At 41.2% G+C, this 24797-nt stretch overlaps 1 protein-coding gene across 1 annotated transcript in view; it reads left to right on the top strand.

Moving 5' to 3' along the window:
* The window catches only part of LOC134535742 (retinal rod rhodopsin-sensitive cGMP 3',5'-cyclic phosphodiesterase subunit delta), a 71048-nt gene that overhangs the window by 23078 nt on the left and 23173 nt on the right, over window positions 1–24797 (top strand). The window contains exons 2-3 of the mRNA XM_063374974.1: window positions 18669–18757; window positions 19381–19443. Of these exons, the coding sequence (XP_063231044.1) occupies window positions 18714–18757; window positions 19381–19443 (107 nt within the window). The 5' untranslated portion in view covers window positions 18669–18713. The remainder of the gene's footprint in view (window positions 1–18668; window positions 18758–19380; window positions 19444–24797) is intronic.

Below are 24797 nucleotides of genomic sequence, written 5' to 3'. Positions count from 1 at the left end.
ACAAAGGTTGAAGTCCCCGGGGTGCTGGCGCGTCTGCTCTCGGTCAGTGATGAAGATCGACTGGGCTGAGCTCATCGCTCGCAGGTGGCAACATGGCGCCCTTCGCGCCAACACAATTACCGTTACTATATTCTACGATTCCGTGCCCCGGCGAAAGTTGAGTAAATTACAGATAAACATTAAAAATATATAAAAATTACTGACAATGGAAAGTTCGTTACTATTTACTTATTTAATGACAATTTATGTAAAAGCATTCCTACCCTCGTCCAAGTCCGTGCCTGTTCGGGTCCGCCCGGGCAACGTCTATAGTTATTTAAGGTAACCTATTTAAATTAAAGAAAACACAAGTAAATTGCACAACACTGGGGAAAAGATGAATAAAAACAAAAAAGGGTTTACAAATAATATTAAAACGTAGCAAATTAGGGGTGCGGCGCACTGCAGCTAGGCGCCCTCTTGCCGGGCTGGAAACACACACACGCACGCACGAGCGGGAGGTTTGAACTGAAACGGTGGTTGGGCGGTGTCATATCGGGCTCAAAGGGGCCGCAGGCCCGGACGACGTCAATTGCCCCCTCCGAAAGTAGGCCGATATGACAGCGCCGTTTGACAGATGGATGGGGGGCGTTGCCTGTACTGTTTACGTCGCGCACTCCCACGTGGCAATGTTGATGTTTACGTTTTTGCGGGCAGGTGGCAATGTTGACATGACGGACGGACGAGCAATGTTTTCAAAATGACAGTTGAACAATATTTACACTATGGGGGACGATACACACGGACAGAATGGGCGCTGGCTGACTAACCTTGTGGGTGGAGACCCACCAGTTGTCCCGAGCCCCAAATCTGCGTCAGCTGTGGCTGCGGCGGCTGCTGCGGCTGCTGCGGCTGCTGCGTGCGACAGCGCGGTGGTGGCCAGGGCGCCTGCCGGCAGGGGCGGCGGCGACCAAGGTCAGGCGGCTCGTGGCAGGCGGGCAGCAAGCGCGGGCGGCGCTCGGCACGGCCCGGCTCAGCCTTGCTGACAGGCGGGCGCTTCGCTGCCCGTCGTGACAGACGGGTGACAGGTGTCGAAGTCCGGGTGATGGTCACGTTCGGTGGTGGGACGGTCGGGCGTCCAGGCGTCGTGGCGTCGACCTGCATCGCGACAGGCGGACGCAGGGAGCTCAGGCGACTCTTCACGGTGCGGCGTCCCAATGTTGCCAACTTGCGACATTTTGGTGGCGTCTCGGGCGGCAGGGCACTTGACCGGTGTTCCGGTACTGCGGCGATCGGCGTCGGAATCGGGCGTCGTGGCGTCTCGGTCGTTCCTGGCGTCGCGTCAGGTGGGCATGTAGGCGGCGTCAGCGTCGGCGTCGCGCGCGTCTGTCTCTTTCGGTCCGGTTCATCCGTCTGTGCCTCGAAGCCAGGCGGGCACAGAGGAGCAAATCCAGGCGGCGGGGCGGCGCTCAGGCGTCTCGGCGTCATGGCCCTGGACATCGTGTCGCAAAGCGTCCTGTTTGCGACTGCGCACTTTGGTAGCGGTGACGACGGCCGGATGACGTCGAAGCCAGGTGGTGGCGACAAGGTGACACGAAGCGTCGGCGTCGAGTCTGGTGGCGTCCGTGGCGAGTCGTGTGGCGGAGACGATGCGGGTTTCGCCGGAAATGACCTTGGTGGCGTCGGGACGGCGGTTCGGTGCGGTGGCGAGGTCATTCCGGCGTCGGGAGGTGTCTCCGACACGAGGCGGGTGCTGGACGGCGTCGCAGACTGCGGCGGGACGGTCGTCGTCGTGCGTCGCTCGGTTGGCTTCGGCGAGTCAAGCGTCATCATAGTCGGGATGAGTGGCGTCAGGTCGGCGAAACGAGGTCTTGCTGGCGAGGATGCGCTAGGACCAGCGTCGGGAGACGTCAGGTCGACGAGAGGTGCCGGGGTTGGCGGCTCCAGGACAGGAGGTGGCGGTAGCGGAATTGTCGGAGTCGGGATAAGTGGCGTCGGGTCGACCAAACGCAGTGTGGCAGACGGCGGCGGAATCGGACTTGTGTCGGGAGCCGTCAAGTCGATGAGCGTCGGCACGGCGGGCGTCGGCGTCGTGACGACGGGCGTCGGCGTCGGGACGACGGGCGTCAGGACGACGGGCGTCTTTGTCAGAGCGGTAGGCGTCGGTAACGTAACACGTGGCGGTGCGGGTGACGTCAGGACGTACCTTCGTGGTGCTGGTGTCGGCGTCGTGCGTGAGGAGTCGGCTTGGTGCTGCGGTGACGTTCCGGCAACGGGCGGCGTCCTTGGCACGGGCGGCGTCGGCGAGTCGAGCAGAATCTTTTTCGGCGTGGTTGGCTTCGGCGTGAGCGGCGTCTTTTCCGGCGTGAGTGGTGTCGGCGTGAGCGGCGTCGGCGTTTCGGGAAGCGTCGAGGCGTGTCGTGGAGAATCTTCCGGCGTCTCTGCCTCGTACTGCGCCTGGGTGACTGGGCAGGCGGTACATCGTGTGCACGTAAAGGCAAAAAACTTGCGCAGCATGGTCCATTCACGTTCGCCGATACAGCCACGATGCCACAGGCCGGTACATTCCTGGCAGCGGAATCCCTCGCTACTATCTCCAGGACACGACCTAGCTCCACACTTCGTCACGCCGTGTACGCGGTACTCCGTGCAGTAGCCACACTCATATCCGGCGGCGGTCCTGCCATATAAGTCCCAACTCGGGCAGGGGAAATAACACCCGATACACTCGTCCGGATACGGATGCATGTCTACGCACGTGGTACTCTACACGCGAACCGTCCTCACGAACACATCAGCACTGTGTTACTTACTGCGCTCGGAGTCCGTTGTTTGTGTGCGGATTCCTGGAAGCGTGCGCTCGGCTGATCACGTGGCCGGCGCGCCAGAGTCCCGCTATGCGCTCCGCGCGAACAATAGTTCTGGCGCGAACTTTAGTTCCGCGCGCTCCGCGTAACAACCGCCTATCTCACACGCTCGTACAGGTCTGGTTTTCGCGGAAGATATAACTCGCCCCACGCTCTTGGGCGCCAATTGAGGGCTGATCGCGCATTGCCGGTGATTTCGAGATGTTAACTATGGGCGCCACCACGTGGAAGGGCACGTGGACCCGGCGGAGTCTCTCTCTCAGGGCGTTACGTAGCCCAAGTGGGGACGAGTTACCAGCCCTTTCTATCCTACCTTTCCAGACCTGGCCCGCTCTAGGCGTCGGGCACGCCACACTCCTAGACTCACTCACCACGTGATTAAATAAGTACTCACTTTATATTTATTCTCCAGATTTAATTTCACTAACACGTCTCTCTACACGCCCGTTACACGTTACACATTACACGGTTAAAAAAGCCTGAGGCACGAATCGGTTTAGGTGAAGGCATGGTCCACACACGTGGCCATGCTGCAAAGTTTACTTATTACACGGTGATGAAAGAAACTCGACTGAGACAATTAATTAATTAAACAGTCCGCTGACCGAGAGCTGCCCCGAGGATGACGAGCGAAAGAGATTCAGAAATACTTAACGAGACAGAATTACTTGGTCAGTGCAGAACAAAGGTTGAAGTCCCCGGGGTGCTGGCGCGTCTGCTCTCGGTCAGTGATGAAGATCGACTGGGCTGAGCTCATCGCTCGCAGGTGGCAACATGGCGCCCTTCGCGCCAACACAATTACCGTTACTATATTCTACGATTCCGTGCCCCGGCGAAAGTTGAGTAAATTACAGATAAACATTAAAAATATATAAAAATTACTGACAATGGAAAGTTCGTTACTATTTACTTATTTAATGACAATTTATGTAAAAGCATTCCTACCCTCGTCCAAGTCCGTGCCTGTTCGGGTCCGCCCGGGCAACGTCTATAGTTATTTAAGGTAACCTATTTAAATTAAAGAAAACACAAGTAAATTGCACAACACTGGGGAAAAGATGAATAAAAACAAAAAAGGGTTTACAAATAATATTAAAACGTAGCAAATTAGGGGTGCGGCGCACTGCAGCTAGGCGCCCTCTTGCCGGGCTGGAAACACACACACGCACGCACGAGCGGGAGGTTTGAACTGAAACGGTGGTTGGGCGGTGTCATATCGGGCTCAAAGGGGCCGCAGGCCCGGACGACGTCAGTGCGATCGCGCTCCGTGTATATCTGTTGTTTTGTGATAAAATCAGTATTAATAATTCGCTTCTTAATCAGTCTGACTTCTTGGGGTTCCCCTCAACCCTAAATGATCCGTGTACTTCTAATCACGATCTAACTCATCCGAGTATGTTTCGATCACCCACGAAAAAAACTCCTACTAATGCGACGGGATCATGTGATAAACCTATGTACGAGCTGCGTATCGAACCATTAAAGCCAGATCAAATAAATATGGAAGCTCTATATAATCTAGTGAATTCTCTAAGTGTCAAAGTTGATGAACTAAAAAGTGAGAACCTCGTGTTAAAAACGCTACTCCTTGATTCCAGAGAAGAAACTGTCAAAATTAAGCAAGAAATGATACAAATAAAGGAACATTTATCATCAGGTAAAGACCATAATGCAACTTATAGTCAAGTTATTAAGAATTCTTCCACTCACAAGACAGCGGAACGTGTAATTTCTCAACGGGACACGGTAAACCGCAGCCAGCCGCGTGACCTACTTACCAGTCAGCAGGAATCCCGATGCGTCATGAGACACGATGACAAAGAACGTGTCGACAGTACACCATTCACGTTAGTGGAACACAGGCGCAAGTCCAACACAAGAGATACCAGTGACATTAAACGTTCAACCGAAATGAAGAAAACTCCTATGAAAATTGGGATTCGTAACATTTCCACACTTAAAATGTTACCCAAACCAGCACCCAAAAGAATGAAAGCTCTGTTTGTGACTCGTTTCGACCCAAGTGTACAAGAACAAGAAATTGTAGAATACATTTCAAGTGAACTGAACTTAGATCCTATTAAAGTAACGAAGATGAAAACTAAATTCAATTCATATGCCTCCTTCCATGTTCAGGTTTTAGAAGAGGACTTCAGTCGAATTAATAACATTGTGTTTTGGCCTAGCGGCTGCCTAATAAGCCCCTTCTATGGTAAATTACACCCTGAACAAATCTTGAGCAACTCATCCACTACCGAGGAACTAAACACCTCTACCTGCAACATCGCAACTAATTCTACTGCTATTTCTAAGCCTACATCTGCTCCTACTTCTGCCTTAGCGCCTGGAGGGGCTTCTCACTAGTTCAGTGTGAAACTTAAAAATGAGGAGTTTATTTTATTTTATCAGAATGTAAGAGGCTTGAGAACCAAAGCAATTGAATTTTTTGAAAACATCTCGCGTAGTGATAATGATTTAGTATGTCTAACTGAAACTTGGTTCACCGATAATAGTCTGAATTCTCATTATTTCAACAATAATTACCTTATTTACAGATCTGATAGGGACCCTGTATTAACTTTGAAGAGTAGAGGTGGTGGTGTCCTGACTGCTGTTAATAAACATAAATTCAAAAATGTAACATCTACGCATGAATATGACTATCCAGGAATAGAAGCTGTCTGGATAAATATAAAAACACATGATAAACCTTTAATCATTGGGAATATCTATATTCCCCCTCAAACAACTCCTTCAGCTTACACTTCATACTTTGAAGCCCTTGAAGATAAGTTTGTGAATTCTGATGTCTCTTTATTAATAATTGGTGATTTTAATGTTCCAGGCATTGACTGGCCTCAATTACATACCCAAAATATAGTTCATTCAAATATTAAGTCGAAAGCCAGATCATTAATCAACTTTGTATCAGCAAGAGGTTTAATTCAGCTTAATCAAACTCAACCTTCGGCCCAACTCTTGGACCTATGTCTCACTAATATTGAATCATGTCTGGTTAGCAAAGCTCTGGAACCACTAGTTAAAGAAGATAGCTTTCATCCTGCATTAGAGATAAACTTCCAATTTGATATGTCAATAAACGATAATACATCGACTTCATATAAAAACTATAAGATTGGTGACTATCTCGGCCTTTTTATTGCTCTTAGGGACCATGACTGGTCAATTTTATACAATTCTAAAAATATAAATACCATGGTTGACTACTTAACGTGTACAATGAATGATCTTATAGATTTATTTGTACCTACCACTATTAAAAAGGCTAAAAAATATCCCCTATGGTATTCCAACCAACTAATAAAATCTCTTAAGAAGAAATCGCACTATCATAAATTATATAAACGAAATCTGAATCCTTTTTACTATTTATTATTCTCAGATTACCGTAAGGAAACTAAATCACTTATGTGTAGGGATAAAACAAACTGGCTTTGTAATATTAACAATAAAATTAAGCAAAACCCTAAAAAATTTTGGAATTATGTTAAAATAATGAGAAAGGGTTATAGTCAGCATCCCTCAATTAAAATTAATAACTCAATTACGGATAATAATTATTTAATTGCATCCCCTTTGCTGAATATTTTTCAAGTGTCTATGTTGCTACAAATAACACAAATAACCAAAACATATCTTCTTGTTGTTCATACAATATTCCAATGTCTAATATCTCGATTAGTTTAGTCATATGGAGTATAAAAACCTTAAAATCTACATTGTCCACAGGACCTGATAACATACCAAATTTTATCATCAAAGGTTGCTCCTTAATCCTTGCTCCTCTCTTACAGCATATATATAATTTCAGTATTCTAAATAACATCTACCCTGATAAATGGAAAATTGCAAAGGTTATTCCTGTACACAAAAAGGGCAAAACTTCTATTGTTTCAAATTATAGGCCTATATCCCTGTTAAATGGATTTGCCAAAATTTTTGACAAAATAATATTTAAACACTTAGCGTTTAACGTAAAAAATAGATTGTCTGATTCACAGCATGGGTTCAGAACAGGTAAAACAACCATGACAAACTTAGTCTCCTTTCTTAATCCTATTTATTCAGAAGTCATCACACGTGGTCAAGTAGATGTTTGTTACTTTGATTTAGCCAAAGCTTTCGACACTGTTAATCATCAAATACTACTAAGCAAATGTTCCAAAATTGGGCTAAGTGATAAATATTTATCATGGTTAACAAGCTATTTAAATAACAGAAACTTTTATGTTTCAGTACAGAATAAAAGTTCAGATCTCCACCCAACTCCTTCTGGCGTCCCGCAAGGTGGCACACTATCTCCTTTACTTTTCAATATCTACATTGATGATATAATATCTGGATTAAAGAACTCAGTTGGCACTCTTTTTGCCGATGACTTAAAGATATATAGAAAAATCTCTTCATATCAATTGGTGCACAAATAATTTGGTAAATCTAAACATGGAAAAAACTGCTATCATTACCTTCACTAGAAAAACCTACCCATTGCAATATGAATACAAACTTGATAACTCACCTATTAAAAAATCTCAACATGTCAAAGACCTAGGAATTTTACTGGATCAAAAACTATTTTTTCATCTTCACATTGAAAACATTATCTCGGTATCTAACAAAATACTTGGTCTAGTTAAATTTATCACCTTTAACACCTCCAATATTGACTCTATTCTCTCCCTCTATACAGCTCTAATAAGATCAAAACTTGAATATGGTTCTATTATATGGAATAGCATCAATAACACTGATATTGAAAAGCTTGACAGGATTCAATCTAAAGTATCTGACTATATTAACAAAAAATTAAATACTATCAATAACATAGATTTAAATTCCCTCCTTGGTTCATTATCAACTAGAAGAAAGATCTTAGATGCCATTTTTGTCTTCCATTGTTATTATGGTAAGCTTATATGTCCTCATATATTTGATGTTACTGGCATTATAATTCCTTCTTTTAATAGCCGTAACCCACCTTTTTTGTGCACACTTTTAAATACAAATGATATTATATATAGACTTGTTAACAATTTTAATATGTATGTTAATCACTTACAACCTACCAGAGAGAAAAAACTTGTTAAAAAAATTATTCTTTCGGCATCCAAAGATTAATTATCTTTATGCTCTATTGTTATTGCCTAAATTATTTAATACCAGATGTATTAATCTAAGGATACCAACTGTATGTTATGTTTTCTTGTCTTTGTTTTTGTCCTACTATTTGTTGTTCTTATAATTTATTGTTTTGTTCTTATTTTTGTTCTGTTACTGTATTTGTTTTTTTTTTTTTTACATGTCTTACATGTTGTGCCCACCGTTGGAGCTTTGTGCTGTTGGTGTGGCATGTAACAAATTAAATAAATAAATAAATAAATAAATAAAAAAATACCTCCTTAAAATATTATTTAATAAATATTTTGTTAAAAGGTTTTTTATGTTTATTAATTCTTTCCCTGAAAAGTGCATATCTTTAGAATTACCTTTAAAATTCCAAAAAATATATATATCACCTTGTCTAACGAACCCTTCACTTTGCTTTTATTACCTCAATGATCTCAGACCTAATTTAGGAAATTAAATGTTTCACCTTACCTCGGAAATTACATGCTTACCGAACCTCGGAAATTTAGTGTATTACCTAACTTTGGATATTAAACGTTTTAACTATTCTCAGAAACTGAAAGTATCATAAATAACATCAGAAATTAAATGCATTTTTTAACCTTGGTAATTAAATGTATTACCTTGCCTCACAAATTTTATGTAGTATTTAATCTTGTATATTTTATGTATGAGGATTAATATAATGAAGAATGGTTAAGGGCTATAGCATTCATTATTTTTACATCTTCAACATATTCCCCTCCTCAATCCATATACTACTATTCCATGTGAATTTTCCCCTGGTCACAGCAGTGTTTGAAGTTAATCTTATGAATGCATGTTCAAGGTCTCCGTCGCTTTTTCTTTCATGGCTCCAACTGTCTCAAATCTTGTTCATTTCAGAGAAGATTTCACTTTCGGAAATAAAAAGCATATGGAGCAAGATCTGGTGAGTAGGGTGGATGTTCCTACATGTTTAGTCAAAAACCGCTTGACAACCAATGCAGTATGGGCCGGGTCATTGATTGTCCTGATGAAAAATCTTCGACTTGATCTTCCTCAACTCAGTTCACTTTCATCTTACTCGTTCACGGAGCGTAGATAGGACTTCACAGTTCTTCGGGCACACACTTCACATACAAAATCCCACGGATGACAAAAAATACAATCATCATTGCTTTGAATTTTGATTTTGATATTCAGGCCTTCTTCTCTCTCGGTGAATTGGGGCTCTTCCAGTGCATTGATATGCACTTAGTTTACGGATTGTAACTGAAAAACCACAATTCATCACATGTTATTACTTTTTAAAGAAATTCAGTATCCTGTGTGATGGTTTTCAGAGTGTCAGCACAAATTTTCATTCGAAAGTCTTTTTGTTCAGGCATAAGGTTCTTGGGCAACATTTTTTTAATAAACTTTGTTAATGTGAAAATACTTGTGTAAAAATCAGCTGAACTGTTTCTTTTGTCGATTATTACAATCTCTGCAACCCCATGAATACTCAACCAACGTTCTTTTCGAATTAAATCTCCAATTTTTTTTTAAGTTTTCATCCATTGTTGACGTTGAGGGTCGCACTGGACATGGCTCATCTTCAATCTCTTCTCGCATCCCTTATGAACTGCTCAAACCACTCAGACATTCAACAAAGAATGGCCTGTGTGGCTAAAAATTACACATTAATCTGTTGCTCTTTCAAAAATCTAAGCATTTTGTTTCGAGGGACTGAGGCTGCACGGTTGGACAAACAAGACCACAGCCAGACTGAGGGTTGGCGGGACGAAGCGAGGGATGGCACGTGACTGCGTTGTAGCACGCGACCTTGAGGCCCGTGCTGTTTGTTAAACAATCAGTCCGGTTATTTTTTAGCCAAACCTTTTACCTAACCTCCGAATTTGAACATTATTAGAATCCACCTGAAATGAAAATTGTTGTTTTGCCAGAATTAAAGCCTGTAATCAATTCAACAGTATTTAAAATGTTATTGATTTTACATAACTAAACCATTCACTTTTGTTAAAATCAACTAAACGTGCAAAAATATATTCAATACTGAAAAATACACAAATCTACAGAAACGCACAAAAAACTCGCCTTTATAGCTATCACTATCTACAATTTGAATACTTTGTATTACCGTTATGTGTTAACATTAACCATTTTAGTTTTTGAAATTTCTGTAGCACCACTAATTTGATGAAATATTAAAATTTAAATATGCAGTATCACAGAAATTCACACAGTATATACTGGCAAAATTTATCAAATGCACAATTCCATACCACAGCAAGTGCCACACAAGAAAGGAAGTAATTTTAATAGTGGCTACTACTGTGTCTAACTTTTCAGGAAACAATGTCAATGTTCAATGTATGGTATCTATGAAACACATCACATGAAAATAATTGATAATATAAAGTAAACCAAATTTTTTTATATTTATTATACAAAAAATACCTAATAGCAAATAATTTTTTTTTAAACAACTCATTAATAACAAATTTCTTTAACATATTCACTAACTCTGCAGTTGCTGGCCTGATTGTAACTTTTATCAACATTCTCCTTCTTGAAAACTCTCGAATAATGCACCAATGAAAACAATGTCCTCAAAAATAATATTGACAGGTAATGAAATTCTTGTAATATAGCTATGCTTTATTACAAAATAATTACTAATGAATTAAACTCAAATATTTCACTTCCACAAACTGCCTCAGCGTGCCTGTGATACAGATATGTAGCAATGCAAGCATGTGAGGCATTGTATGTGCTTGCTACCCAACAAGCAGTATGTAACTACAGAACTGTTTGTTAATGAAATAAGCATAATTGCTGCTTACTGCATCTAAACTACACTATATAAATGGTCATTATGGAGTCTTGAGTTAGCAATTTTGTTGATAGCTCAGACTATTTTTCTTTTCAGTGTTTTCTTGAATGTTTGATTCTGACATCAGAAGTAAATGTGTATGGCTGGTATGCCTGTTATTATTGTAATGTTTATTGGAGTTGTATCATATGAGTAGCAAGCAGGAAAATATTTAATATAAAAAAAAATTGTACATACGAAACTATTCACTTGACAGTATAATACTGTTATAAACACCGACAGGACCGCAACACACACCAGGTTCGGAGCTGGCTGGCGGCCCTTCACGGCCACTGGCGTCATGCGCCGTGTCACGCGCCGTCCACTGACGTAAGGCATGCCACGCGTGCCTGGCCGGATTACAAGGGTTGTCTTTACCCCCCTCCCCCCTCTGCTCCCTGCGCATCGTCCTGCCTCGGCGCTGCTATCTATCGCTGAGCGGCCTTGAGAATTCCATGGGCTGCCGCGCATAGTGGTGTGAATGGACGCCGTCCTTCTGGACTGTTCGGACGTTGGGTCGGCACGGAATGATGCAACTGGTAACATCCCCTCTCGTCGGTTCTGGAAAGATGACCCACTAGTACATAAGCAGTGATGCCGGCCTCCGCGGGAGTTCCGCGAGCGAAGGGAAGTGCAACATCGGCAAAGAGGGCGAGAGCCACCTCCCCCCCCCCCCCCCTGCCTACCCTACCTGAGAGTGGTGCGATGTGGAGTTTGACTGGATGGCAAGAGTGCGGCTACTGAGAGTGGCGCGAGACTGTGTGTACAGGCGTGAGGTAAAGAGTGAACCACTGCTGAGCCTAGCTCCAGTGAGGAGTGTGAACTGAGGAACTTGACATTGAGTGACTTGATGATAAAAATTTTTGTGTGGTACTGATTTGTGACCAGACTTTTTGAAGTACAATTATTTATTATTAATGTAAATATTAGTACGTAATTAATAAAACTGAAAAAACCTAATTGGGCTATCCCATAAAACCCTGTTCTACCCACATAAGTTGTAACATTTTTGGTGCCAGAAATGGAATAGCCTTAGTTAAATAATTTACAAATAGGTAATAGAGAATTCGAAAAAAATTCGGATTTTGATTTTTGGTGTTAAAAATAGTGTTAGGAACTGTACCTAGTTAGTTTGAGATTGTTGTAGTAAAGTTAGTGTTAGTTTTCAGTATAAGTTTAGGTTAGCCCGTAGGTCAAATTACATTGTAGGTCGTGGGACAGTAGCGATAGTGACAGACTGGTAGTATATATGGACAAGAAAGATGCCAGCAAGCTTAAGAATGTAATAGCTGTCCTAGCCGAGTTGAAAAATGGTATGAGTGAAATGAAGAGGGGCCAAGAGGAAATGAAAAAGGGGCAGGAAGAAATTAAGAATGATATGAAGAGTGGCCAGGTAGAAATGAAAAATGAAATGAAGAATGGCCAAGAAGATAGACTGAAATGAAATGCCAACAGAAGGTAAAGAATGCCATAAAGACCGAAATCAAAAACATGAAGAACCAAGAGGTCATGAAAAGGGGTCAAGAAGATACGCGTAATGAATCGTGGCTGCTCATGAAGAAATGAAGAAGACTGACGAAACAAGCATCCAGTTTGAAGGTAAAGTACAGTGTTTGAAGGAGCATCTTGCACAACAAGAACAACAAGCCAGACAGGAGCAACAGCCAGCTCAGCTGGAGCAGACCACCGAACAGCGAGTAGCAGCTGTGACCGAGGAGTGCCGTCGGGTGATAAGGAAGCTACGGCTGCTGCAAGCTGGAAGAGTTACTTCGAGGATGTTAAGGTGGAGGGAACATCCAACAGCCACTCAAAATTCAAGCCACCCACCTTTGATGGCCAATCGCCATGGGCTATCTACAGAAGACAGTTTGAGGCAGCTGCTGAAGTGAATGGCTGGGACGATGAAGAAAAGGCTACGGCACTCGTCTTGGCCCTGCGAGGATCTCCACTAGAGCTGCTGCAGACCATACCAGTCACAGAGCAGATAGACTGTGGAGTATTAGTAGAGGCCCTTGAGCTGAGGTATGGCGACCGACACATGTGCGAGGTGTATAGAACAGACCTGAAGACATGTTAACAGAGATCATCTAAGCCAACATGGAGCGACTGGTGCACTGAAGCACCAACAGAGTTCGGCCAGCAGCTAGCCACCAGTGTGCTTACAGACGGACTCGGAGATACACAAGAGGAGCTGCGAGGCCTTGGTCCATGCCCTGCAGCAGTGCCTCAGGAGACACCAGCATCAGGACAAGGAGAGCTGGACTCCACTAATGAAGTAGATATTCTCAGGGCATTGAAGAAGCTGCTGAATGATACTGCAGGTAACCAGACCAGGAGAGCAGGACGCCCGCGGTGCTTCGTCTGCAGTGAACCAGGACACACCCAGTGGGACTGTCCGACACACAGGAATAAATCGCAACAGGATGAGAAGCAAGAAGAACAACAGGTGAATGAGCAATAGCTGGTGTGAGGGGGTGCATTTCAGCTCTACAAAAATGGTAGCCTGAAGGTTTTTTTCTATATCCTTACTTTGTAGAGGCTATGACAGTTTGTTGCTTAATGGATGGGTCAATGGCAGACAGTTTTTACTTACTGTTGACACAGGGGCATCTGCATCTATAGTTCGCACAGATATTGTAAGTAAGGAAAAGCTAAAGAGAACACCTATCCCGTACAGACTCAAAACAGCCACCGAAGAAACTTCACCTGTGCATGGACATCTGGATTTGGAATTAAGGATTAGAAGTTGGACATTATCACAGACCTTTCTTGTTGCTGATATCACTGATCAGGTAATTCTAGGAGTGACATCATGAACCGATGCAGATTCGTTATTGACATGGAAGGACAGGTACTGCGTATTAAAGATAAAGATACCCCCGGCCAATTAAGAGTTCCTGTAATGCAAGTGGTAGTTACTGAATTGGTTTCAATTCCAGAAATAAATGAGCAGATATAGCAGCTAGGATTATGGGAGACCCTAGGGGCAATATGAGCTACCTGATGGAGCCAGATATGACATAAAGATTGAAGACACTGAAGACACTCATGGTCGCTCGAAGCATTGCAAGGTTCGGTGAAGTTGTACCAGGCAGGGTGGCCTATCTCGACTCTTGAACAAGGGAGACCCAATAGCTAGCTGTGAACCAGTCTTTTGGGTAGGCCAGTGTGAGTGTTCCTCACCTATTAGACACAATGCGCATCCACTGAACCCAAATCTAAAATATCTTTATAAGGCGATGTTGAAATAATCTGACAGATGGGGAAATTGAAGAAGTAGCAGCTTTTCTGGTAAACAACCAGGATGTATTTTCCTCAGGGGATACTGACCTTGGGAGAACAAGCCTGGTCTATCATCGCATCAACACAGGTGATGCAGAGCCGATCCGACAGGCACCACGACGGCTGCCTCTAGCAAAACAGGAAGAGGCTGAGAAGTTGATCGCGGGTATGATGGAAGGTGGTGTAATAGAACCATCAGCAAGTCCTTGGGTTTCCCCAGTTGTTTTAGTGGCGAAGAATGATGGCCAACTGAGGTTTTGTGTGGACTCCCGGAAGCTGAATGACATCACCAAAAAGGACAGCTACCCCCTCCCACGTATCGATGACACACTTGATACACACTCTGGCAACAGATGGTTCTCTACACTGGACCTGAAGAGTGGTTACTGGCAAGTGGAGCTACACCCATAGGATAAGGAGAAGACTGCTTTTACGACAGGTAGTGGGTTTTTCCAGTTCATTGTGTTACCATTCGGGTTATGTAATGCTCCTGCGACTTTTGAGAGATTAATGGAACTTGTCCTGTATGGCTTGACTTGGAAAACATGCCTAGTATATCTGGACGACATTATTGTGGTGGGGAATACAGTGAAGAAACTTTTTTTTTGTGAAATCTCCAGGATGTATTCGACAGGCTTCGCCATGCCCAACTCTAGTTAGACCTAAGAGGTGCTTCTTGTTTTAGCATGAAGTAACATTCCTTGGACATATCGTATCACAGGATGAAGTGTGAACAAATCCTGAAAAGATTCAGTCCTTTAAGGAGTTGCCTCACCCTAACAATAAGCATAAAGTAAGACATACCTACTATTGACAGTTTTTACCTGGGTATTCCACAATCCAAAAGCACTGCATCAGCTGACTGAGGACAAAAGATAATTTATATGGACTCCAGCATGTGAAACTGCCTTTCAAGACCTCAAGGAATCCCTGTGTACTAGCCCTATACTTGCCTACCCCCGTCAACATGGAGAGTAGATCCTCGACACAGATGCAAGCGGAGATGGTTTGGGTGCTGTACTTTTCCAGGTTCAAGATGGAAATGAATGAGTGATAGCATATTACAGCAAAGTTTTGTCTAAGCTTGAACGCAACCATTGTGTCACAAGATGAGAACTTTTGGCTGTAGTGAAGTCTCTGCAACATTTCCACAAATATTTATATGGGAGAAAATTCCTTTTATGCACTGACCATGCCATACTTAAGTGGCTACTACAGTTCAAGAATCCAGAGGGACAACTTGCTAGGTGGATTTAACAGATACAGCAATATGATTGTCGGATAGAACACAGAAAAGGCTGAATTCACAACAATGCCATGTAACATCCCTCTGATAGTATCTTTAATGCGTTCTGAGTTCTTAGACAGAGGTTGAGGCACCAGTTACAGATGTTATTTAGTTAAGTGGATCAGAATCTTTATAATGACCAGGAATAAAATTTAGGAAAATAAAAACAAAATAGACTAAGTTTTATGAACTATATTTTAGTATTCTTTCACATAGAAATTCCCCTGTCTTACAATATATAGACAAAAATATATCAGACAACCATTTCCAAACCTGTAGTAAAACAAAACAAGTACCTTGTACAACATTTGTTTATTGTAAGAGATTGGTGACTAGATCGTAGACTTTGAAAGAGGTATCAGATCAGAATTTTTCAGTGCAGTTAATATTATCAAAGAAATTTAGATTCGTGTCTTCAAACCAGTTGCTGGGTAGATGTTCTTGAAACCGTTTGACGGAGAGACATCCTCCGGACGATAAGAAGGTGCAGTAAATCATCAGAAGCCAATAGACCGGAGAGGGAGTAGAACCATGTGGAAACTGGGAATCACTGCACAAAATAATGCAGTGTAATTAACATCAAAATTTTTGATACTAATGCGATGCAAGGTCATTACTTAAAATGCGGGGGGGGGGGGGGTGCTTAGGACAACATTATGTTCCACTTACCAATTATGTGGGTACAAACAATGTCCTTATAGTATCACAAGGAGTTGGAACGCCGGAGAATCCATAATCCAGTTGGGTGGCGCACACTCGAGATGGAAAAGAAAGAGATGAAAGATTACAGCAAATACTTAATAATGTAGAAAAAAATCTTTGGAAAACTCTCCCAAATGTAGGCGACTACATGCTACTGAAGAGGTCTGGCCAAAAAACAAACTAGACAGAAACAAGTAGTTCGCGTGTAGACCCTATGATGGTCCGTATATTTCTCGCACCATAACGTCTCGTCGACAGCCCAGGATCTAGGGAGCTTGATTTCATCTGTCCACCGGAACGCAGGTCGCACGTGCTATTGGTAAATGGACCAGCAGGGAGGGGAAACCAGGTTTCGTAGGAAGTAGTTCGCGGAGGGATACTTGTGGGCCGTCCTGCGGTGCTGCCGAGTACTGCACTGGTAAGTGTGGGGGGTGGGGGGGGGGGTAGTTAGGATTGCTACCCGGCGTGGGAGCGAGGCTGCCATTGCATTTCTCGGTGTTACTATCAGTAGTGTGCCGTGCGCACACCGAGAGGAATCCGAGAATGCCACGCGCGAAAGACACATTGCACTGTAGTCTAAGGCGTGACTATACAGCCATGTAACCAGGCTCTACGGCTGTGTGTGGGAGACAATAACTGGTGTGGGCTAACTTAAGGAAAGGCTGAACATGCATGTGCTAAGAAATTAAGTGGGCTTAAGTCTGGTGGGGCTGCATCAGACTAAGACAGTTTTTGGGGCCGATGACCCACTAGTACATAAGCAGCATGGCCGTCCTCCGTGGGAGTTGTGAGCGAAGGGAAGTACAACATCGGCGAAGAAGGTGAAGAGGAAACACCTCCCTCCCCCCCCCCTGCCTACCCTACCCGAGAGTGGTGCGACGTGGAGTTCGACTGAATCGCAAGAGCGCGGCTACTGAGAGTGGCGCGAGACTGTGTGTGTGGACAGGCGCGAGGTAAGAGGCGAACCACTGTTGCGCCTAGCTCCGGTGAGGAGTGCGAACTGCGGATCTTGACAGACATTGAGCGACTTGAAAATAAACATTTTCAAGTGCTAGTGAATTGTGATCGGGCATTTTGAAGTACAATTATTTATTATTAATGTAAATGTTAGTAATTAATTAAACTTTATAAAAACCTATTTGGGCTATTCCCTATGAACCAGTTATCCCCAGATAAGATGTAACAATACAAATAAAATGTGTTAGTATTTTTCAAGTTTGCAATAATTGCTAGTGCTTGGCATATTTATTGTCTAAATTTTTAGGTTTATAACATTAACATATCTTTGTAATTTTTTTTTAAAATAAAAAATGTAGGCAGATTCACAATAGAGTTGCGTCAAACATTAGTCAGCGTCAATGTCCAATGTTGATGAGTGCTTGGAAAAAAACTAGTTGCTATTGTCGTCATTGGTTACTACCACCCAAGAAGAAGCAGAACTTGAGATTTATATTTATCAAAAAGAGAGAAGAAAAAGAAAGCTTTGCTTACAATGTCTTAAAAAGTAGATATGTGAAAAATTAATGATGAACTAACTGTCAGTTGGCTATCCCAAGGAGTACACAAGTACATATACTCATCATTTGTATTTCTGCTTTGGCAGTGTTCATGATACAGGATTGTATTGCAAGAGTAAAATATAAGTAAACAATTAAGAGTGAAAGAGGGACTGAGAATACTATGTTTTTGGGACTTCTTTTGTCATATTTAAGGACTCAAAAGATGTGAAATTCTAGAGAGAAAAAAACAGGAGGCAACATAATCAGTGATGGCATTCACTAGAGACAGTTCATCGTTCGATCATGAAACCACATCCGGAGCTTGCCGATGTTTAGCCTCAGCCTAGAGAGACTTGCGTGCAAGCGATCCCCTGGATGGAGCCCGCCCAGTGAGCCAGACAGACCCGAACTAACCAACCAACTCATCACCAGGTGGGGCAAGAGCTCACCCTCGGCACCCCTTTCAGAAGGTTTCGGCCCCACCATCAGGGCACAAGCTAGCTGGATGGGCCCCACGTCACTCATGCTTCCAGGGACAAAGCCCCCCTGTTTCGTCACAGATTGACCCAGAAACATCAGCACATGGCAGCGTTGGTATGTGCGGTGTTAGCACAACCACCACCTGTGCCCACTTATGCTCCCGTCACGAGGTTACTCTACCGTGCAGTTGTGGCGACACACAACCAGCCTGCACCAGGAAAGATAGAAATCTAAATTCAGTTACACCAAAAAATTTGGTATTCGACAATATTTTGGATTTTTGCCAAGGCACAGCTTAGTCAGCAGATATGCCTGATTGTTTGCACGTTCGGCTGAAGTCTGAGTGAAACAGGAGCATCTGAAATGTTGATTTTTCTGATTGGTATTCACTGGTTAGGCTAGACCCTGACCAACAATATAAGTGTTAAAAATTGTACATAAAACATATTTTCTATTATGTACGTACGTAAAGCACGCTACACCTAGCGATGCAGTCACGGCATGTAGTTGTGCTGTCTGCATTCTGCTATCCCTTCGCACTAATGTCTGATGTTCGTGCTTTGCAGGGTCCTGGCAACTTGGAGCAGTATGAAGTAGTTGTAGTTTTTTTGATGGCAGCAAAGAAACAAGAAGCAATTCTGAAAGGATTCCAGGTGTATCCTTTGATGTGGATGATCGCAGCAGCAAGCGTGGACCGTTCTTGAGAGCTCTCTTCCTCTGTGCTGATCCTGCTGGTATTATTCAGCACAGTTACAACTCAGTTGTGCATTGTATTTGACACCATGTTATTCAGTACAGTGCTCTTGGAACACAGAGAACTTGCATTTTTCATTACAATCGTACAAAGTCTTCCTTATGCACTGTCAGTTTGCTATGCCCAACTGCTTTATGAAAAAAAAAAGTTGTAGTGAAAAGTACTACATGGTATAAGTCTGAAGTAAAGAAATTAATAACATTAAAATGTTTAATTACATGCATGTTAAGTACAAATATTCAAGCCTTGCCCCCACTTTTAAAAATTAACAAGTTAGTGTTAAGAAATTTAATTTTAATTTAGAAAACTTTTACTTTTAATGGCTTTTTGGGCAAATAAACACACCATGTGTGTGGTCCAGATCATTGCTGCTCTAAGCACATACTTTCACACAATGTTGTTTTATTGAGTAGATAAAATACATATGTAATGAACAAAGTGAAGTGAAATGAAACATCTATGTTAAAAGTATTGAAATGCTAATGATGAAGTGCACGAGCTAGGCTTCCTTGACGGACACACAGCAACTGGATGAACCTCAGGGATGCAGACTCAGGCAAGATCCTGTGGCAAGGATACTCCGACGTGTAAGTCTCTCTCTGTGTCGTGGATCATGATGATTACAGCTTCAGGGAACATGATCTCTGTTATTGCATACCTATAATTCAATCTGTCTGTTGGTAAAGGTTACATTTTCACTTTTTTTTTACTAACTCACTTTATTGTATGAATGCATTCTAAAGACTTTGACTCATTGTTCCCTGTGAAAATACAATTTCTACAATGCTTAATGCTTCTGTGCCACTCGAGTGTGCAGTAGTCGGATCACAGTTGCTCTGCGACGGTGGTCTCTGCAGTGCCATGGACTGCTAGCTATCAGCTGAAAGTTTCTGTGTACTAGCCATTTGAACTGTATTATTTTATTGCCAGGAAAATGTTTCAATTTATATATTATAACTTAAAATTAACATAAAATGAGTAATGGTAACAGGGATACTAAATACAATAATAGGTGGAATGCGGGGTGTTAAACGTGACGTAATAAAAAAAGCCAAGATGCAAGGAAGAGCTCACGTAAACCATGTTGGTAAATACTGGATCACCATGCAGGCAAGTAGAAACCTTTAAACAGGGAGATTAATTATTAAATACTTACTATAAGTTAAGTGTTATATTAGGGTAGACAATTCTGGGTGTTTGAATCTTGTGTCTACAATCTAAAAACTGGTAAAGCTACATTTTTGTCATACTATGAAGGTGAGGCTGTTAAGAAACTGAATGAAGTAGAAGTATTTTACAGTTTTCCCCAGTTAGAGGTCATTAGTTTTGCCATGCAACCTTGCCTTTGGCACGGTAAGAAGACAAATACAAAAGAAAGTATCTACACTTGTGTTGAAATTAGTGAGGTTATTGCCAGTGTTGGCAAAACTTTCAGTTTTGTTGAAGTGAAGACCGAAGATATTATAGATTATAAGAGCTAGTGGCCGGGTACTGTAAGAAAAACGCAGTCTGTAGCAAATATTCCAAAAGATAAAACAATCTAATTTCAAGTTTTAAAATACCTTTGTGATGTTCAAGTATATGGTACAGAAACCAGGGCTTTTGCAATCATGCAAGTAGATTGATAGTGTGCTAAAGGAAGAATTCATTGGTGAACCTTGCTGGCAGGCATCTTCAACTATCTGCATGTAAGGCTCACAATAGAAGATTACTACTCATTAATCACAAAAATATTATACACATTAGAAAACTAATTCAGTATGTTAGGAATCTACTTTTATTTTCTTGGCTCACGTCTGAAAAAGATAATGTATAATATAAATTTTTTGTTTTACAATATGTTGTAGTGTTTTAATTAGTTTGATTTCTTCAATAAAGAAATCTTTATTATAATTGTACATTATGAGTGTACATTATGAGTGTAAATTATGAGTATTTTTACGGTCATTGACTTCCTTAAATCCTGTGTCGACTGTAAAGATGGATATAGAGGGAAAGTGGAAATGATGAAGGTTATGGGGAAGAGGAATGGATGTGATTCTACAGGAATTGTTTCCTTCTAATCATTTGTGATATTCGAAGGCCCTCGTGTGGATATCAGAATATTGAAGGGTTATTTCTCCACCACTCATCTTTTAAAATTTCAAATGCTAACTATGATGTTTAAACAAGAATCAGTTGATTTCAACAAGCAGTTTTTATTGAGACATCTGGCTGGTCACATATATTTTTGACAACAATGTCAATTTTACTCATTAAACATTTTAAAAACATAAGTTTAATAACTATAGTTGACCCTTTCGGGGATAAGGGGTTAAAATAAATGTGTTGTGCTGTTTGCCATTTCCATCTACGAATTCTTAATATCATTTGTTTTGTGGGTCGTGTTTTTTATTTGAGTTAACAGTCCTACCAACTTTTGTTTATTTTTTTTATCTCAAGCGACTTTATGTTAACTTTAACTTAATCAATTAGCAAAATAGTTTTAAATGATGTATTAATCTATTTTTAAATTCTTTCCCAATCTTAAACAGTTTACAAAGTTAAACTATTTATGTATTTAACAAAAGAGCATTGAAGTTTTCGTGGTTCAGAAGTTTTTCAGAGAAGTCCTTCCTACCAACTGTAGAGTTCCTACATTGGGCTATTAGTCGGTCATGTTGGTTTTGTTGTACCATTTCGACAGAGTACTCACAGATCATCGCTCCTGGCGGCGGATAGCGTGGATTTTCAGTGACTGGCCCTGGCTTAAGAAGCCCTCCCTGGCCGAGTTTTTTTGGTTGACCAAAACAATGCGAACTATGCCCGTGTGTTGATATTATTCCTCGTCGCTGATTCACTGTCAGTTTTCTCCCTCTCTTACCTGATCTTGTCTAGTGCTTGCTACGTCAATACCCTCTTCTCTCTCTGACCTGCTAATCCCACACACTTCAGCTACTCTGAAGGTCACCTACTGTTGGTCGTGTGTTGCAAACATCTTTGTTGTCGCTAGCCCTCAACTCCTGCTACTGGTGGACTTGTAGACTGTTTCCCGCTGACTGCGTGTTTCTTCCTCATGTCTCGCCAGCCGCGGCGTTCCTTAATGTCTAGGTAGTCAGTCTTTATAAAAACGTTTGGGAAAAAAAATCATTCTCTGGCCTTTAATATTACTAAGTTTATTATGTATATCTAATTTTTTAGGACCATGTCAATATATTGGTGTTATCGTAGAGATGGACGAGTTGAGGTTTTTTGGCTTCGAGTCGAGTCGAGCCGAGTTTAGCAATTCATATTTCGAGTCAAGTCGAGTTCGAGTCACAAAATTTTTGAAGAGGTCGTGTCAGTTCGAGTTTCATAATTTTATAATTTTTTGCGTCGAACATGATAAATAAAATATTACTACACCCATTGATATAAAAATTGTGTATCCAAGTTGCATCTGCATTATTTAAATATTTTAAATGATTAATTAGCAAATCATTATGTTATTTAAATATTTTAAATGATTAATTCAAATCATTATGTTATTTAAATATAAAAAACCACGCTTTATTTCAACATTATTTCACAGTATCTTTAATGTAGCTATCCTAACCATATCAACCGTCCACAATGTTTTAAAGTATTTTTAATGCAGCTAACCTAACCTAATTGACCATAGTTATCATGAGTTGTCCAAAATAAACATTCACGGACACACTGCAAACGAAAAATATGGCGGCGTACAAATAAATACCGTTGCCTTGTTTATAGTATTTCCTTTTATCAACACCGCCATATTTATTTACAAAGAACAAAAAAAAAACGAAGATGTACGATCGGGAGTTTGGCTCTTTCGTCTGTGAAAAGAAGGCTTCCCGAGTTACGTAACTTTTTTTTCCGATCCACCGGCAGATCCCGGGAAGCCTACATTTCACAAAGGGTTGAGGACCAACCCGAACATGCCCGAAGACTTCACCTTCGGCCAACTTCGGGACTTTGTTTTTCTTTTAATAAGACGCGCGGGAATTTTGATTAGTGAAGGCCCACCGCCCATACTTAAGGACAGAGGCTATTCCTATCTTGCAGAATCTCGTCACTGTTCAACTATGTAACAGAACTTAACTGAATTCAACATGTTTCAGGATAATTATATTTAGTGTTGTATCTATAGCATGTTTCAATTGTTTTTCATGGAAAATTCAAAATCACCTTTATATATTTACAGCTTAAAAATTTTATTTTCTTTCCGGGAGGGTGCCAGGCTAACTTATGCAGCTGTTTGGTGGGTCGTCGGCCCCAGCTTTGTTCATTAGGATCGTGGCAGTGGTTGAATTACTAACTAGAGAAGTAGTATCACACTCCTCAGGCAGCATGGTTGGCTGATGCCTAACTTAGGTAAGGGGGCACTGGAAATCACTGTCAATTTGTTCTCGCATTTATTGGCATGCTATGCATTGCGGTGTTACACTATGCATTATACCTTATACTTTACCCTGACAAAAGTTTCTGATTGCTTCATTATGTGCTTACGTTACATCTAACAGCAGTCTTATTGGGGATTTGCATGGAGTCGGCCATACCCGTAAGTTTTTGAATTACGACTCGAACAGGCTCTACGAGCCGTGAATCTACAAGTGCTTTAATGTCTTTGTTTGGGCCAGCAGACATATGCACGGCTACATTAAATTAAAACGCTTACCTCTGGAGTCAGCGAGTTCCATAATTGTCGACCCTGCGGCGTGGTCACGTGGCAGGGTTAAATCTAAGGCGGTTGGGATAAGCCCGGCTCCGCAAAGATGACCCAGGGATGTGTGGGTAACGAGAGAAAAAAGATTTAGAGGTGAGAAAGTCTATAAAACATTTACCACAATATTTCAAGACATGTGTGTGAAAATGCTGAGAGTTAATATTGTGGTAATTCACTAAAAACTGGTTTCATTATATTTGTGAGGTTCATACTGTGCAGCTATACTGCATGACTATTAAGTAAATTATATAAACAATTATTTTATGCACAAATTACTACATTATGTTTCTCACCATAAAAGTAATTGTCCATAAAGGTACATACTGAGGTTGTTTAAAACAATAGCATGTTATGAGACTTTGTAGTGTCACCTGATGGTATAATGTAAATAGGAAATATTACTGTGTAAGCTCTTTGTTGGTAATGCTCAGTATAGTAATGTATGAGACATTTGCAGCCTAGATTGTCACTAAAGAATATTTTTTTTTATGAAAAAAACAAACATAAATATTAAATTTTTTTTGTGTCCACAGTAATCTCTTTCCATTGTATTATTTTATCCGTAACATTCCTGTATAAAAAACCCTATCATTGTAGCTTTCCTAATTGTTCGTTGGTTTACTTGATATGTACCAACACAGTGGGTGAATGTATCTTGAAAGCGATACCACATAAAAGGTTACATGTTACATTTAAATTTATATGTTCACTTTATAAAAAAAATTCATTTATGTGCTGTGGAATGAAAAAAACGAAGACACATTGAATATTTAAACACTAATATTTTAAAGGCATAAAATCTTGCACTTTCTTTCTTGTACATACTAATAACTACTATGTGTTTTAAAGATAACTGACATGTCAAAAGGTAAAATTATTTATTATGAACGTTCAGCAAAAATCTTTACACTTTTCTTTCCTTTAAATGACAGCATTATTTTTTCCATATGAATCACCCAAGTTTGGTAAGTTTTGAAGATAGACAATCATGAAATATAAGGTTGTAAAAAATACTCTTTATTTCTCCAAAAAAAAAAATTTATTTCACTTTCTTAGTTACTATCAATTAACCGGCAATGAAATAAAATTCTAAGTGAAATAAAAAAAACACTATTATAACAAAAATTCACAAAATAAATCATTTTCATTGAATGTCCAAAGAATTTAATCTACAAGAAAATGTTCTAATGTCTTCACATGCCAGCATTAAACAGAAAATAATTCTTCCTTTCT

This window comes from Bacillus rossius, chromosome 10 (assembly GCF_032445375.1).
Source record: "Bacillus rossius redtenbacheri isolate Brsri chromosome 10, Brsri_v3, whole genome shotgun sequence".
Taxonomy (NCBI): Eukaryota; Metazoa; Arthropoda; class Insecta; order Phasmatodea; family Bacillidae; genus Bacillus; species Bacillus rossius.
This window is presented reverse-complemented; position numbering and strand designations above follow the sequence as displayed.